The 13,064-nt window shown below is 41.9% G+C and overlaps 1 protein-coding gene across 1 annotated transcript in view; it reads left to right on the top strand.

Annotated features, from left to right (window-relative positions):
• Dcbld1 (discoidin, CUB and LCCL domain containing 1) overlaps positions 1-13,064 on the top strand; it is an 87,307-nt gene that overhangs the window by 17,421 nt on the left and 56,822 nt on the right. Inside the window, exon 2 of the mRNA XM_021174605.1 lies at positions 11,142-11,354. Coding sequence (XP_021030264.1) covers positions 11,142-11,354 — 213 coding nt within the window. The remainder of the gene's footprint in view (positions 1-11,141; positions 11,355-13,064) is intronic.

A 13,064-nucleotide genomic window follows, 5' to 3' on the forward strand; every position in this document is an offset into this window, starting at 1 on the left:
CAGCCAGCCAGGGCTTTACAGAGAAACTCTTGTCTCCAAACAAACAAACAAACAAACAAGAAAGGAAAGGAAAGGAAAGGAAAGGAAAGGAAAGGAAAGGAAAGGAAAGGAAAGGAAAGGAAAGGAAAGGGAAATGATGTAATTATATTGTATTCTCATAAAACAAAAGAAATTTTTAAAAATTAATGGGCCAGGAAGATGGCTCTGTGAGTAAATGATGCTTGCGGCCAATCCTGGCAACCTGAAACTGTATGAACTGTGGATGGGTAGAGTCAACTCCACTGAGTTTGTCCTCTGCTCTGTACACACACACCATGACATGTTCTGTCCCCCAAAACATTTGAACATGGATACATACACACACAATAATAATATTTTAAGATTCTTTAAAAAGTATGTATTTAATATATAAAATGCACATTGGTATTTTGCCTGCATCTCAGTGTGATGATGTCGGATTCCCCTGGAAATGGAATTATAAACAGTTGTGAACTGCTATGTGGGGGCTGGGATTGAACCCAGGTCTTCTGGAAGAGCAGCGAGTGTTCTTAACCTCTGAGCCATCTTTCCAGCTCAATATTTTTGAAAATTTAAAGAAAGAATTATTTTTAGGAGTAGGCTGTGGGAATGACATCTGATATAATTTTTCTTTTCTTTTTTTAAAAAGTTTATTTATTATATGTAAGTACACTGTAGCTGTCTTCAGACACCCCAGAAGAGGGCATCAGGTCTCATTATGGACTGTTGTGAGCCACCATGTGGTTGCTGGGATTTGAATTCAGGACCTTCAGAAGAACAGTCAGTGCTCTTAACCACTGAGCCATCTCTCCAGCCGATATTTTTTCTTTTAAACAAAGTCCTTTGTGTGTTAAGAAGGGAACCAAATGGGAACTAAGAAGACAGTTCTCCTCCACCCTCACAACACTCGCCTTTAACTTAAGGTATAGAGACTGGAGAGTGACCAGGGCTGGAGTTGCTGCTGGTTTTATTTGTAGGATTTTAAAGGTGTGGTCTATAACTCGAAGCTCTTTAAATATCAGAAATGGTGGCCCTATAGCTCAGGGGTTAGAGCGCTGGTCTTGTAAATATCAGAAATGTAGACCACGGATGGCAGTTGGGAGTGCTTTATGGACCTGGAAATGCTTTGCTTGTTTTTGCATGGTGTATATCCAGTGAAACTTTCTATTGATACAGTTTGCTTTTGATCATTTCTATGGGAAGATATTTTAATTGTTTTGCTTGTTTGGTGTTGGGACAGTGTGGTGTAGCACAGGCAGTCTTCAAGCTCACTGTGTAACCACAGGTGTCTGGTGTGCTAGGACTACAGGCATTTGACATAGATACTGGCTTTTGTTTGTTTGTCCATTTGTTTGTTTTCTGTGGTGCTGGGGAGAGAACCTGGGACTTCATGCCTAGGCAAACTCTCTACCAGCCGTGCTCCATTTCCAGCCTCTTCAGGCCCTCCTCTTCCCCCATGTTTTTAATACATAAAGAAAATAAATTGCTTTCATTTACCACTCAGTAGGATGCAAAGCCCAAGACTGAAGGGCCCTCTGGGCCTGTGGTAGAAGATATGAGAGTCAGAAAGGATCCTAGAGCATCCTAGAGAGAAGACGACAAAACTCATCCCTAGGAGGACTCTGTTCATTAGTAGCCCATTCTTAAGATCTTACAGCAGCCTTTCAGCAGCAGTGAACCAGGACCTGAGTTTCTAAAATGTAAATAAGAGGAGGGAGGCAACCACCACGGGGAAGCAGATGTAACGTTAGCAGAAGGAATTTGTGAAACCATGATTTTGGCTTTCCTGGGAAAGATTGGGAAGAAGTTTGGCCATGTGGTGACTGATCCCAGGGGAATTTTGCAGCTGGGACAGCCATATGAAGTTGTTTCCAATTGTGGCCAAATCTTTATACTCCTGCATCACGAACTCATTGGATTTGGGTTCACTCTGGAAAGGAGGGTAAGACACTTCCAAAGGACTGGAAGCTAAGCACTGTTGGAGGGCAGTAGCCACAGAGGGGACACTTGATGAATCCCGTTTATTCAAATGTTTTTAAGCCGCCGAAACAAGACTAGGTAGTATGACTGCCTCACAATATTAGCATCAGTTTCATCTGTGGTAAGAATAAGATCGGGAGCCGGGCGTGGTGGCGCACGCCTTTAATCCCAGCACTCGGGAGGCAGAGGCAGGCGGATTTCTGAGTTCGAGGCCAGCCTGGTCTACAAAGTGAGTTCCAGGACAGCCCGGGCTATACAGAGAAACCCTGTCTCGAAAAACCAAAAAAAAAAAAAAAAAGAATAAGATCGGAGAGACTTATGAAACAGTTCATAAGAACTCGGCCACAGGTTTTCTAGCCAATAGCTGTGATGTTTTTCAGTATCGTAATAATAGCACCCATTTCTGCTCAGAAAAACTAAAGACTCTGCAACCATTCTGTTTTATGGTCACAACTTTTTTTTTTTTTTTTTTTTTTTTTACTTTTTTATTCCCATGTGGCCACTTAAGCACTTCTGCCTTTGTTCTTTCATTTCTTAAAAATTAAAAAATAAAAAAAGATTTTAAGTTTATCATTCTTGCCAGAGAGGGGTGTGTCCTGCCATCCACAGGTTTGTGGCTATCAGAAGACAGCTTTGTGGAGTCTTGTCCTTCCATTTTTACCTGAGTTCTGGGGATTAGCCTCAGCTCATCAGGCTTTTGCCTCAGGCACCTTTACCTGCTAAGCCAGTGGTTCTCAACCTTCCTCATGGTGCAACCCCTTAATGTTAACCACCTCATGCCATGGTGACCCCTAGCCATAAAAGTATTTTTGTCGCTACTTCATAGCTGTAATTTTGTTACTGTTATGAATCATAATGTAAATATCTGTGTTTTCCAGTGGTCTTAGGCAAGCTATGAGGAAGGGTCAGTCGACCGCCTCCTATGGGTAACAACACATAGGTTGAGAAGCGCTATGGTTCTTGCTAGTCTCGTTTCTCCATTTCTCCTGGCAGTGCATAAAGTGTAGTTGAGCACAGTTGTACAGCAGCAGTGCTTATAAGAGTCTGGCTCACAGCAGAATTAGTGATACCTTGGGAATCTGGCCGCCTCACCACCAGACAAAGAACGTGGTAATGATTGCAAGCTTGCCTTTGTGGTCGAAAAGATTGCAGCCATCAAGAGCTCGTTTGATCTCAGACGTGGGAAGCAGTTTTCTCACACCCACACATGGGTGATTGTGTATGAGAAGACCTGTCGTAACTTGAATATTAGAGGAGCCCAGATGGAGCCATAATGAACTCATGTCTCTAGACGTGGTTTCAGTCTCACAGTATTTCTGAGCGTGCTTTCCCAAATTACTGGTTGGAACTCATCAGTAATGCAGGTTCAGGTGCCAAAGCCAGTATGCTTTTAGTGAGTTGCCAAGTGGAATCAAGTGGGAAGCAGGACAGCAAGTTACATCTACTGGAAGAATTGAATCGATAAAGTTTGTTGTATTTATGTACGTGTGTGTGTACCTGGGTTGTGATAAATCTATGTGGGTCATAATCGAGAATAGGCTTCTGGTTTTAGTCTAGGAACTACTAAATAATCAATCTGAAAATGTTTGTGCAATATTCATTCTCAATTACCCAAATAATTCTTCCACAAGTACAAAGCCATAAAAAAAGCTTTCTATGCCTATATGTGAAGTATACGTTCATGTGTGTGCATATGAATGCATGTGCACTTATGTGCATGTATATGTGCAAACTAAATGTCTATGTCATGCTTCCACCCTTTATAAAGATACATATTCATTTACTTCTTGACAATTTTTTACATTTACTTTGATTGTATTCATCCCCATTACCCATTTATTTCCCTCCTGCTTTCTGGAATCCCCCCTTTTTCTTTCTCACTCCATGTGCATGTGCATATGTGTGTGTTGTGTGTGTGTGTCCCACTAACTTTAATTGGAGTAGCTTGCATAAGTATGCGTATGTGTGGAGGGCCGTTACGTAGTGCACCATAGACTTCTTACCAGTGGCTATAGCACTGAAGAAAAATGGTTCCCCTTCCCCTAGCAGCCATCATTTGCCAGTCGCTCCTTATCTAAGGGGCCTCACAAGCCTCTCTGCTACCCATACTGGAATGCTGATTAACTCCATCTTGTGTAGAACTTGTACTTATGACTTAGTTTGGGTTTTATTACTGTGAAAAGACATCATGACCGTTGCAACTCTTCTAAAGGACAACATTGAATTGGAGCTGGCTTACAGTTTTAGAGGTTTAGTCCATTATCATCATGGTGGGAAGCATGGCAACACACAGGCCAACATGGTGCTGGAGATGGAGCAGAGTTCTCCATCTTTATTAGAAAGCAGCCAGGAGGAGACTCTTATCCACTCTGGGCGGAGCCTGACCATTGGAGCCCTCAAAGCTGGACTGTTCAGTGACATACTTCTTCCAATAAGGCCATACCTCCTAATAGTGCCTCTCCCTATGACCAAGTGTTCAAACACATGAATCTATGGGGGTCAAACCCATTCAAACGACCACAACAGGTAATCAGAGATGTTGTGAGTTTGCAGAATTCCTGGCCATCCTCCAGCTCTTACATTCTTTCCTCTCCCTCTTTCACTTTGTTCCCTGAACCCTAGGGGTAGTGATATAGATGATCCTTTCTGAGTGGGCATGAAACAATCACCTATTCTCAGCACTTTAGACACTGCCCACTGCAAAAAAGAGGCCTCTGTCACCAAAGCTGAGAGCAGCACGCATCTATACTTTCTAAGCATTTAGAAAGCAGTTTGACAAGCTGTCAATTTAGTAGAGTGTCAATAGGTTCACCGACCCTCTTACCCTTGCTTGAAGGCTTAGGCTTATGATTATTCATGGGCTTTTGACAAGTGTATAGTGTCAGCCCCCTGATTGTTTGAGACTGGTTCTCTCACTGAACTTGAAGCTCATCCATTCAGCAGTTCTCAACCATGGGTTGCTACCCCTTGGGAGGAGGGGTTGGTGGGTCACCTATGACCATTGGAAAACACAGATATTTACATTATGATTCATAACAGCAACAAAATTATAATTATTAAGTAGCAAAGAAAATTGTTTTATGGTTGGGGGTCACCAAAACATAAGGAACTGAATTAAGGGGTCACAGCATAGGGAAATCACCATTGAAGTCTAGGGATCCACCCAACACTGGGATTGCAGATAAGAGCTACCATAGCCAGCTTTAACTGGGTGCATGGAATCTGAACTCAAGGCCTTGTGGTTGCACAGCAAGCTCTACATTGATTGAGTTATCTCCCTAGCCACCAAGTTTTCTTCTTAATCCTACCTCCTCTTTTTTTAGTATTGTAGATCTGACCCACAGGTGTCTCCTAATTTGCTTTTCTGTTTGTGAAACATGTTTCTTACCAAAAGGGAAGAAGCTGTTTAAGGAAGTTACTGTCTTCCTTTCCTGTGGGGAGGAACTAGAATAGACTAAATAAAAGGATCCTGTAGACAAGGATCTAGGGTTCAGCTTATTTAGAAAATACTTCTTCCTGAATAACTAGTGCTGATAATGAAAAGTTATATCTACTGCTCTTAGCCCTAGGTAGGATAGAGAAATGTTAAGTCTGCATCTATGGCTTTGAACTCACAGCTTTACTCAAGCATTACTGGATAAAGACTGGTGTAGCTCAGTTGGCAGCAGGCTTACCTAGCATGCACAAAGTCCTGGGTTCCATCCCAGGCATTGGGTATACACCTATAATTCCAGCACTGGGAGGAGGTAGAGGCAGGAGAATGATAAGTTCAAGACCATCCTCAGCTCTACAGTGAGTTCAGGTTTAGACTAAGATGTGTAAAACTCTGACTCAAAAGAAAAATGTCTTGTTAATATCTCCCTGGTGACTATGAGCGCCTTGAAGCAAAAGAGCGTCATCCTTCCTAGCCATGGCATGAACTTGTAATGAATGACATCTTAGCTTACTGGTTTATGGAGCGATTTTGCCACTTATACTATTTGGCTCATGCTAAAGTAGACTTAACTGTTACAAGGAAATCGATTGAATTTGGTCTTTTCATATTACTTTCCTGATTTAGATGTGTTCACATTAAAATAGATGAGGTTCCAATGAGGTGGCTTAGTAAAGGCTGCTAAGCATAAGGATGTGAGTTTGATTCTTGGATTCCAAATGGTAGAAGGAAAGAACTCCCTAAAGTTGTTCTATGATCTCAACACCACAACATGTGCCATGCCATGTGAGCATGGACAGTCAACCAATAAATATGTTATTGTAAAAATGTAAGGAGAGTGCCGGGCGTGGTGGCACACACCTTTGATCCCAGCACTAGGGAGGCAGAGGCAGGAGGATTTCTGAGTTCGAGGCCTGCCTGGTCTACAAAGTGAGTTCCAGGATGGATAGCCAGGGCTATACAGAGAAACCCTGTCTTGAACCCCCCCCCCCAAGAAAAAAATGGAAGAAAATAAATGAATAATATATAAATTTAAAATACTTGGAAACTTATACCATACAATCATAGGTGTCTCCTAATTTGCTTTTCTGTTTGTGAAACATGTTTCTTACCAAAAGGGAAGAAGCTGTTTAAGGAAGTTACTGTCTTCCTTTCCTGTGGGGAGGAACTAGAATAGACTAAATAAAAGGATCCTGTAGACAAGGATCTAGGGTTCAGCTTATTTAGAAAATATATACAAATACACACAGATACACACATACTTTTGAGACAAAACTCCCTCAGACTCACTATATAGCCAAGGGTGACCTAGAACTCCTGGTCCTTTTGCTTCCACTTCCCAAGTACTGATGGTTCTTATAAGGTGAGAGGATAACTTGAGGGAATTGGTTCTCTCCCATCATCAAACCTCAGTCTTGGCAGTAGGGTAGACACCTTTACACAACAAGCTATCTCGTCAGCTCTTAACTCTTCTTTTTTTAAAGAGTATTGTTTCTAAGTGTTCAGAGAGAGGATGTACTTCTGTGTACAGGTCACTTTGAGTAATAATTATTACTTATTTTTATTTTGAGATAGTCTCTCTATATATAGCCCTGGCTGGCTGGAATGCATATATAGACCAGGTTTGCCCCAAATTCACACAGAACTTCATCTGTCTCTGCTTCGCAGTGCTGGGATTAAAGGTATATGGCACCTACACCCAGCTGTGATTTTTTTCATCGAGTGTAATTTTTTATTTTATTTTGTTTTTTCCAGAATATAATTCTTCCAGCCATAGGTAACCAGCTCTTTTCATGGGCCTTGGTGGCAGTTGTGGGCTACCACCAGCAGCAGGTCTACGTCTTTTTTAAAGTGTTTGGTCCTTGGAGACCATCCTGCTATGTGGAGTAATGAAAGCTGCTGCAGAGCCTGGGTAGCACAGAAGCAGCAAAGATGCTTAGGGCTGCGCCCTCTATGTTCCAACCATGAACTTTGTAATGGCCCTGTTCCTGTGCTTGTACAGGGTGAACTTAGCAATAGAGTCAGCTACAAGAGCTATCTATGGTCCTTACATGCTGGGTCTTGTTCTTTGTTTTGGGTCATCTTTTAGCCATGATCAAGAAGAGGGAAAAAAATGTTAAAGGATATTTTTTGTTTATTCTTTGCTCGTATCTACTCCTAACTCCCTTTCTCACCTCATCTCCAACTTTTTTCTTTCCCATCTTCTATTTTCGAGCCCAGGCTGGCTTAAACTTGTTAGGTAGCTGTGGCTGGCCTTGAACTACCAGCCCCAGTCGGTTTTATTTTGTAAATTGTTCTAAGGGACTGGTTGGTCATTTTCCCAGTGTAGCAGCTTCTGTGACTGGTAGCCAGACATTAGGCCTATAGTAAAGGGACCACTATGAGATAAATATTGTGTAGTGGGAAGGCAGTTTCTGTCTGGGGTCATCCTGTGCCTTGGCAATTAAGCTCCAGTTCAAAGGAAGGAAAAGATAAACATTTCCTTTCCCATGCTTTTGAAGAGCAGACAGATGCCCTGTGGTAATGCTTCCTCGTTCTTTTTCTCCTGTCTGCTTTGAAGTTAGGCAGGTGGCAGTTCATTTTGGCTGTCACCGCTACTCAAGCCTGCTTCAGCTCTCTCCCTGGGAGATCAACTCCAACACTTCTGTGAAATTTAATCATAAAACTTTGATTCTATTGGTTTTCTTAAACATCGACTTTATTACATTTTCTGTTAAAGTGTGGTGGGGTTTGAGCTCAGAGCCAAGGGACAAGCACTGTACCGCTGAGCTCCATCCCAGTCACTTTGATCACTTCTTTCAGCGCTGTGCAAGCTTCCCAGCAAGTCACAACATCCATCTTTTCATTCATCCTGCCTCTTCCCTTTTGGGTGAAGAATTTAATGCAAATCTCAGACTGCATGTCATTTCGGCCCTACATAAATCAGTAGATGTCTGTAAAAAATGGTATTTTCTTCCTTTTTTTTTTTTATTATTTAAGAACTTCCTGTTATGTGTGTATAAAGTGTCCCCTCTGTGTGTGTGTGTGTGTGTGTGTGTGACAGCCTTGGGGAGTCAGTGCTTTTACAGAGAGCCTTCCTAACAGTCCTGTGTTATCTTTAAACATTTTTCTATCTCTTCTCTTCTCTTCTCTTCTCTTCTCTTCTCTTCTCTTCTCTTCTCTTCTCTTCTCTTCTCTTGAACAGAATGGAAAGCTTGAGCATTCAAATGGTTGGCTAGGCTGCTTCTCCGTCGCTGACAAGTTTAGTTGAATTTAGTTGTTATGATTGGTTGTTTGTTCCTACACTCATTACATTTCTGGGTGCTCAAAATCAACCTACAAAGGTAAGGTTAATGAATAAAAATGAGTAGCAGGGGTCTTGGGTGGTGAGGGACTAGGGTGCCGACCCCCTTTAAAGGGACAGTAATTATTTCTCTAGACCTGTGAGAATATACACATTATAAAATCATGTGATTGGCATGTTTTCCATTAAAACCTTTGAAAGCAGGCAAATAATTCAAATGTTAAATCAAAGCGTGATTTACTATATGCCTTTGTATAATACACCTCTCTCAATTATAATTTTCAGTTTTATCCTCGCAGCTGCTCAAGAACCCAGGTAATTTAGCAATCACTCCAAAGCTGACCACCAAAATGATACATTGTGTTTGCCTTCCTGGCTGCCTCAGCCTTCTAGTCACTTGGATGCAAAACTACCCTTTTGTCTCCTCCTCTCTTCCCTGTGTGGCTATGTGAACCCTGAGGTGTTTCTCTCTAGCTTCCCATTCTCATCACTCCTCAAACTCTTTCCCACTGTACGTGCCCAGCAGTCCAGCTAGGATGCTCATCTTTTTCTAATACCTGTTCTTTATTTGTGTTTGTGTTTGTGTTTTGAGACAGTCATAATCTATAGCCCACATTGGCTTTGAACTCACTGTATATAGCTCAAGTTGGCCTTGAATCCATGACCCTGCAGCTCCAACTCCCCAAGTGTGTATGTATTACCTGGTTAGTCATCCACTCTCATGTGCTCCATACTCAGAAAGTTCTGTAGCTCTGTTACTCACCAGCTCACCTTCCTAGACCTCCAGGTTCAATGGTGGGGTTTTTTTCTTCATCTTCACACTCTATAACATTTTTTGGTGGCACGGATTCAAGTGTTGATCCAATGAAACCAATCTGCTTGTCAGGCCCTCCTTCTGGCCTCCACTGTAGGCTCGCTCCTAAGATAGATAAACTCTGGAGTTATGCAGCACTCTTAAAATTGATTTTCTCTTGAGCTCCACAACTTCAGCTGTTGTGTCGCCCAAATGTAATCTATTCACCTTGCAGCTGGCTTGGTTCATAAGGCCTTAGATACTGGTGTCATGCATTTGGTTACATCAGCTGGTGCAATCTGTCGGTTAACTGATAAAAGGAAGGGAGTGGAGGGAAGGGAAAAGAAGGGAGGAGAGGGAAGGGAAGGTTCTAGAATCAATCTCCATATTTCCTTTATATCACACTGGAAGAGCAGAGCAGGTAGAGCTTATCATGGCTATCAAGATTTTGCTGTTTTGAAGATGAGTTTTGCTTTTAAGTCAGATAAGTGCCCTGAGTCTTAGTTCCACTCCAGCAGGAGGCAAAGGCACCTGGCAAAACCCATATGTCAGGAAATGACTAATATTTTCCTTAATATGCATAGCATTAGTGAAGCACCTCATTTACCCTACAAATGTGCTATAAAATACCAGTTCAGGTCAACTGTAGTCTTGTACCTGATGTGTTTATAAAAAGATAAAGAGGGGGAGGAATATGTTTGGGTGATGTGTGTTGAGGTGTGGGGGAAGGGGGTGCCTCTGCTGACCCATTCTGGGGCATCCCTTCCCCTTGAGGGACCAGCCACATGACCGACTGACCTGACCTGACATAGTATAGAATAAAGTTTAATCAGGGCATGGGGAGGGAAGTTAAGAGGGTAGTAGAGGTGGAGAAAGGCAGAGAGAGATAGAGAGAAGAATAGAGAAGTAAAGGCCAGCCATGAGCACATGGAGAGTGGGGGAAGGAAAATGGGGGGAGAGAGAGACTTGCCCACTGTAAGTCCCCAACAGTATCCAGCTAGAATGCTCAGCTAAGAGACTTGCATCTAAACAAAATCCTTTCTGTATTAGTATAAATTTTATCAGGAGCATCTTTCACCCATCAGCATCACTCTGAAGTAAGTTATAAATTATTATTCATTGGCTTTAGAGTGGCTTGACAAATGTGTGGCAAAAGGCCAGGGTTTTTTGAATAGGGTAGACAACCAGAAAACAAGTTGTGTTTCTTTTTTTGTTTTGTTTTGTTTTGTTTTTTCGAGACAGGGTTTCTCTGTGTAGCCCTGGCTGTCCTGGAACTCACTCCATAGAACAGGCTGGCCTTGAACTCAAAAATCCGCCTGCCTCTGCCTCCCAAGTGCTGGGACTAAAGACATGCGTCACCACTGCCCAGCTACAAATTGTGTTTCTTAAGGTCTGCATTTAATTCAGAGCATGAGACCCACTGAGTTCATTAGATGAATCCGGAAACCAATGATGGAATAGTTTTAAATGAGATACTTCATGATTCATGCTCAGGCTTTGTCGTTTAGCCCTTCCTTCCCTCAGGAAAAACAAAACAAAACAAAGAAAACAAAAAACCGAAATGAAACACTCAAGACAAAGAGTGTTGCTCTTGTAGGAGATAGTTACATCTTGTGTTCTTTCTTCTTTACCAGGTGATGGCTGTGGGCACATAGTGACCTCTCAGGACAGTGGCACAATGACATCTAAGAATTATCCAGGGACTTACCCCAATTACACTGTGTGCGAAAAGATCATCACAGTCCCAAAGGGGAAGAGACTTATTCTGAGGTTGGGAGATTTGAACATTGAGTCCAAGACCTGCGCTTCTGACTATCTCCTCTTCAGCAGTGCAACAGATCAGTATGGTAAGGAAGGGGTATGGGGGATCTGTAAGCATGGAAGAACTGAGATGGGAGGAAGTGTGTTGGGTTAGCTTCACCGCCTGGTGATCTGTAAGAGAATCTTGGTTTGTGTAAACTCTCAGGGTAATTTTCATGCAAGCTAACTTAGATGCACTTGCTTGGAAAGCTCAAACATTAAGGAGCTACTATATGTCTGCCCCATGTGTCTCAGAAGATTCTCTTAAATTTCTCCCTTGCTGGAAACTGAATCAAAAATGTGGTGTTTGCCTAAAACATACACATTCCTTTATTTGGCCAGTACTTAGGGAGTAACGACTGTGATTTAGACATTCTGTGAAGAACTGGGTTATATTCTGTGAACAAACAAAATGCCTCTCATGGAGATTACCCCTGGAGAAAAGACAATGCATTTTTAACAAGACAGGTTGTAAGAATGAAAAAGAAGGAGTCCTATAGCTGGAGGAGCTTGGTTTATGATAATGTCAGTGGGGTGGTCAGGTGGGCCCTTCCAGTATGCAAATATCTGAGCAGAGACACAGAGGAAGTAAGGGAAGAACAGGGGAAGGGACAACTGCATAAAGGGAGTTTTCCTAAATAACCTTTGAAATTCCGTTTCTTGTGCTATGGCACTCTGATTATGCCTGAGATAGTCATCTTTGGTGGTTAATATTGGTGTTCAACTTTTACAGAATATAGAATCACCTTGGTGACAAATTTCTGGGCATGAAAATTCCTTGTGGTGGGAAAATTTACCAAACTACACACTGAATTTATAAAAAATAAAAAATAAATTAAAAAAACCCAAGCATACAAGCATAAGTATTTATCACTGTCTGATTCCAGACTGCGGATGCTGCCTGCCACTCCACTTTGCTTCAGCTGTGAGCGAAAAGGAACCCTTTCTCCTTTAAGTTGCTTCTCTCAGCCATCACAGCAACAGCAAAGTAGCTAATCCACCATCCTGGTGGCCTTTTGATCCTAAGCCCCATGAGACGCCTGGGAGTTAGATAATTGGAAGCCAAAGACAAAAGTCTTGAACAAATCTTGTCATCTACATGTTTAGATTCCTGACTTTTTTTTTTTTCACTTGAGACAGCAGGATCTCCTGTAGTACAGACTGTTCTTTAACTTATTGTAGCCAAGGATAATCCATCCATTTCATTGGCTGTGGAGCAGTGGGGTTATAGGGATCAAATCTAGGGATTCATGCATGCTGGGTAAGCACTTTACCAATTGAGCTACATCTCCAGCCCTAGGTTTTTTGAAATTTTTAAGATGTGGGTTCTTTACTGAGAAATGGGTACTGAATTCTGATTTGATATAGTGATAAAAGATAATTATTACTCTTTACAAAGTTGTTTTCTTTATAAAGTTGTATTTGTCTTTTACAAACAGGATTTGTGTTCATAAAAATGAGCATATTCAGTGTGTTGGGCATAAGCAGCCCTGACTCATTTTCTACGATGCACACACGCACCCTTGGGTAACTCTTATTAATTTCTTATTCGACAGATAAATGGATTCACACTGAGATTCGGTAGCATGATCAGGACTACACAATTAGATCATTAAGGGCTGAGGGAAAAATTTGTTTCTATATTTTTGTGGCTCAAAGACACAGTTATCTATTGTTCTTCCCTCTATCATTCAAAGCCAGTGAATGGGAGGTGGGGGGTGAGGGGTGCGGCATAGAGCAGCACAGGTCTGTAATCT

Source organism: Mus caroli, chromosome 10 (genome assembly GCF_900094665.2).
Source record: "Mus caroli chromosome 10, CAROLI_EIJ_v1.1, whole genome shotgun sequence".
In the NCBI taxonomy this organism is placed as follows: Eukaryota; Metazoa; Chordata; class Mammalia; order Rodentia; family Muridae; genus Mus; species Mus caroli.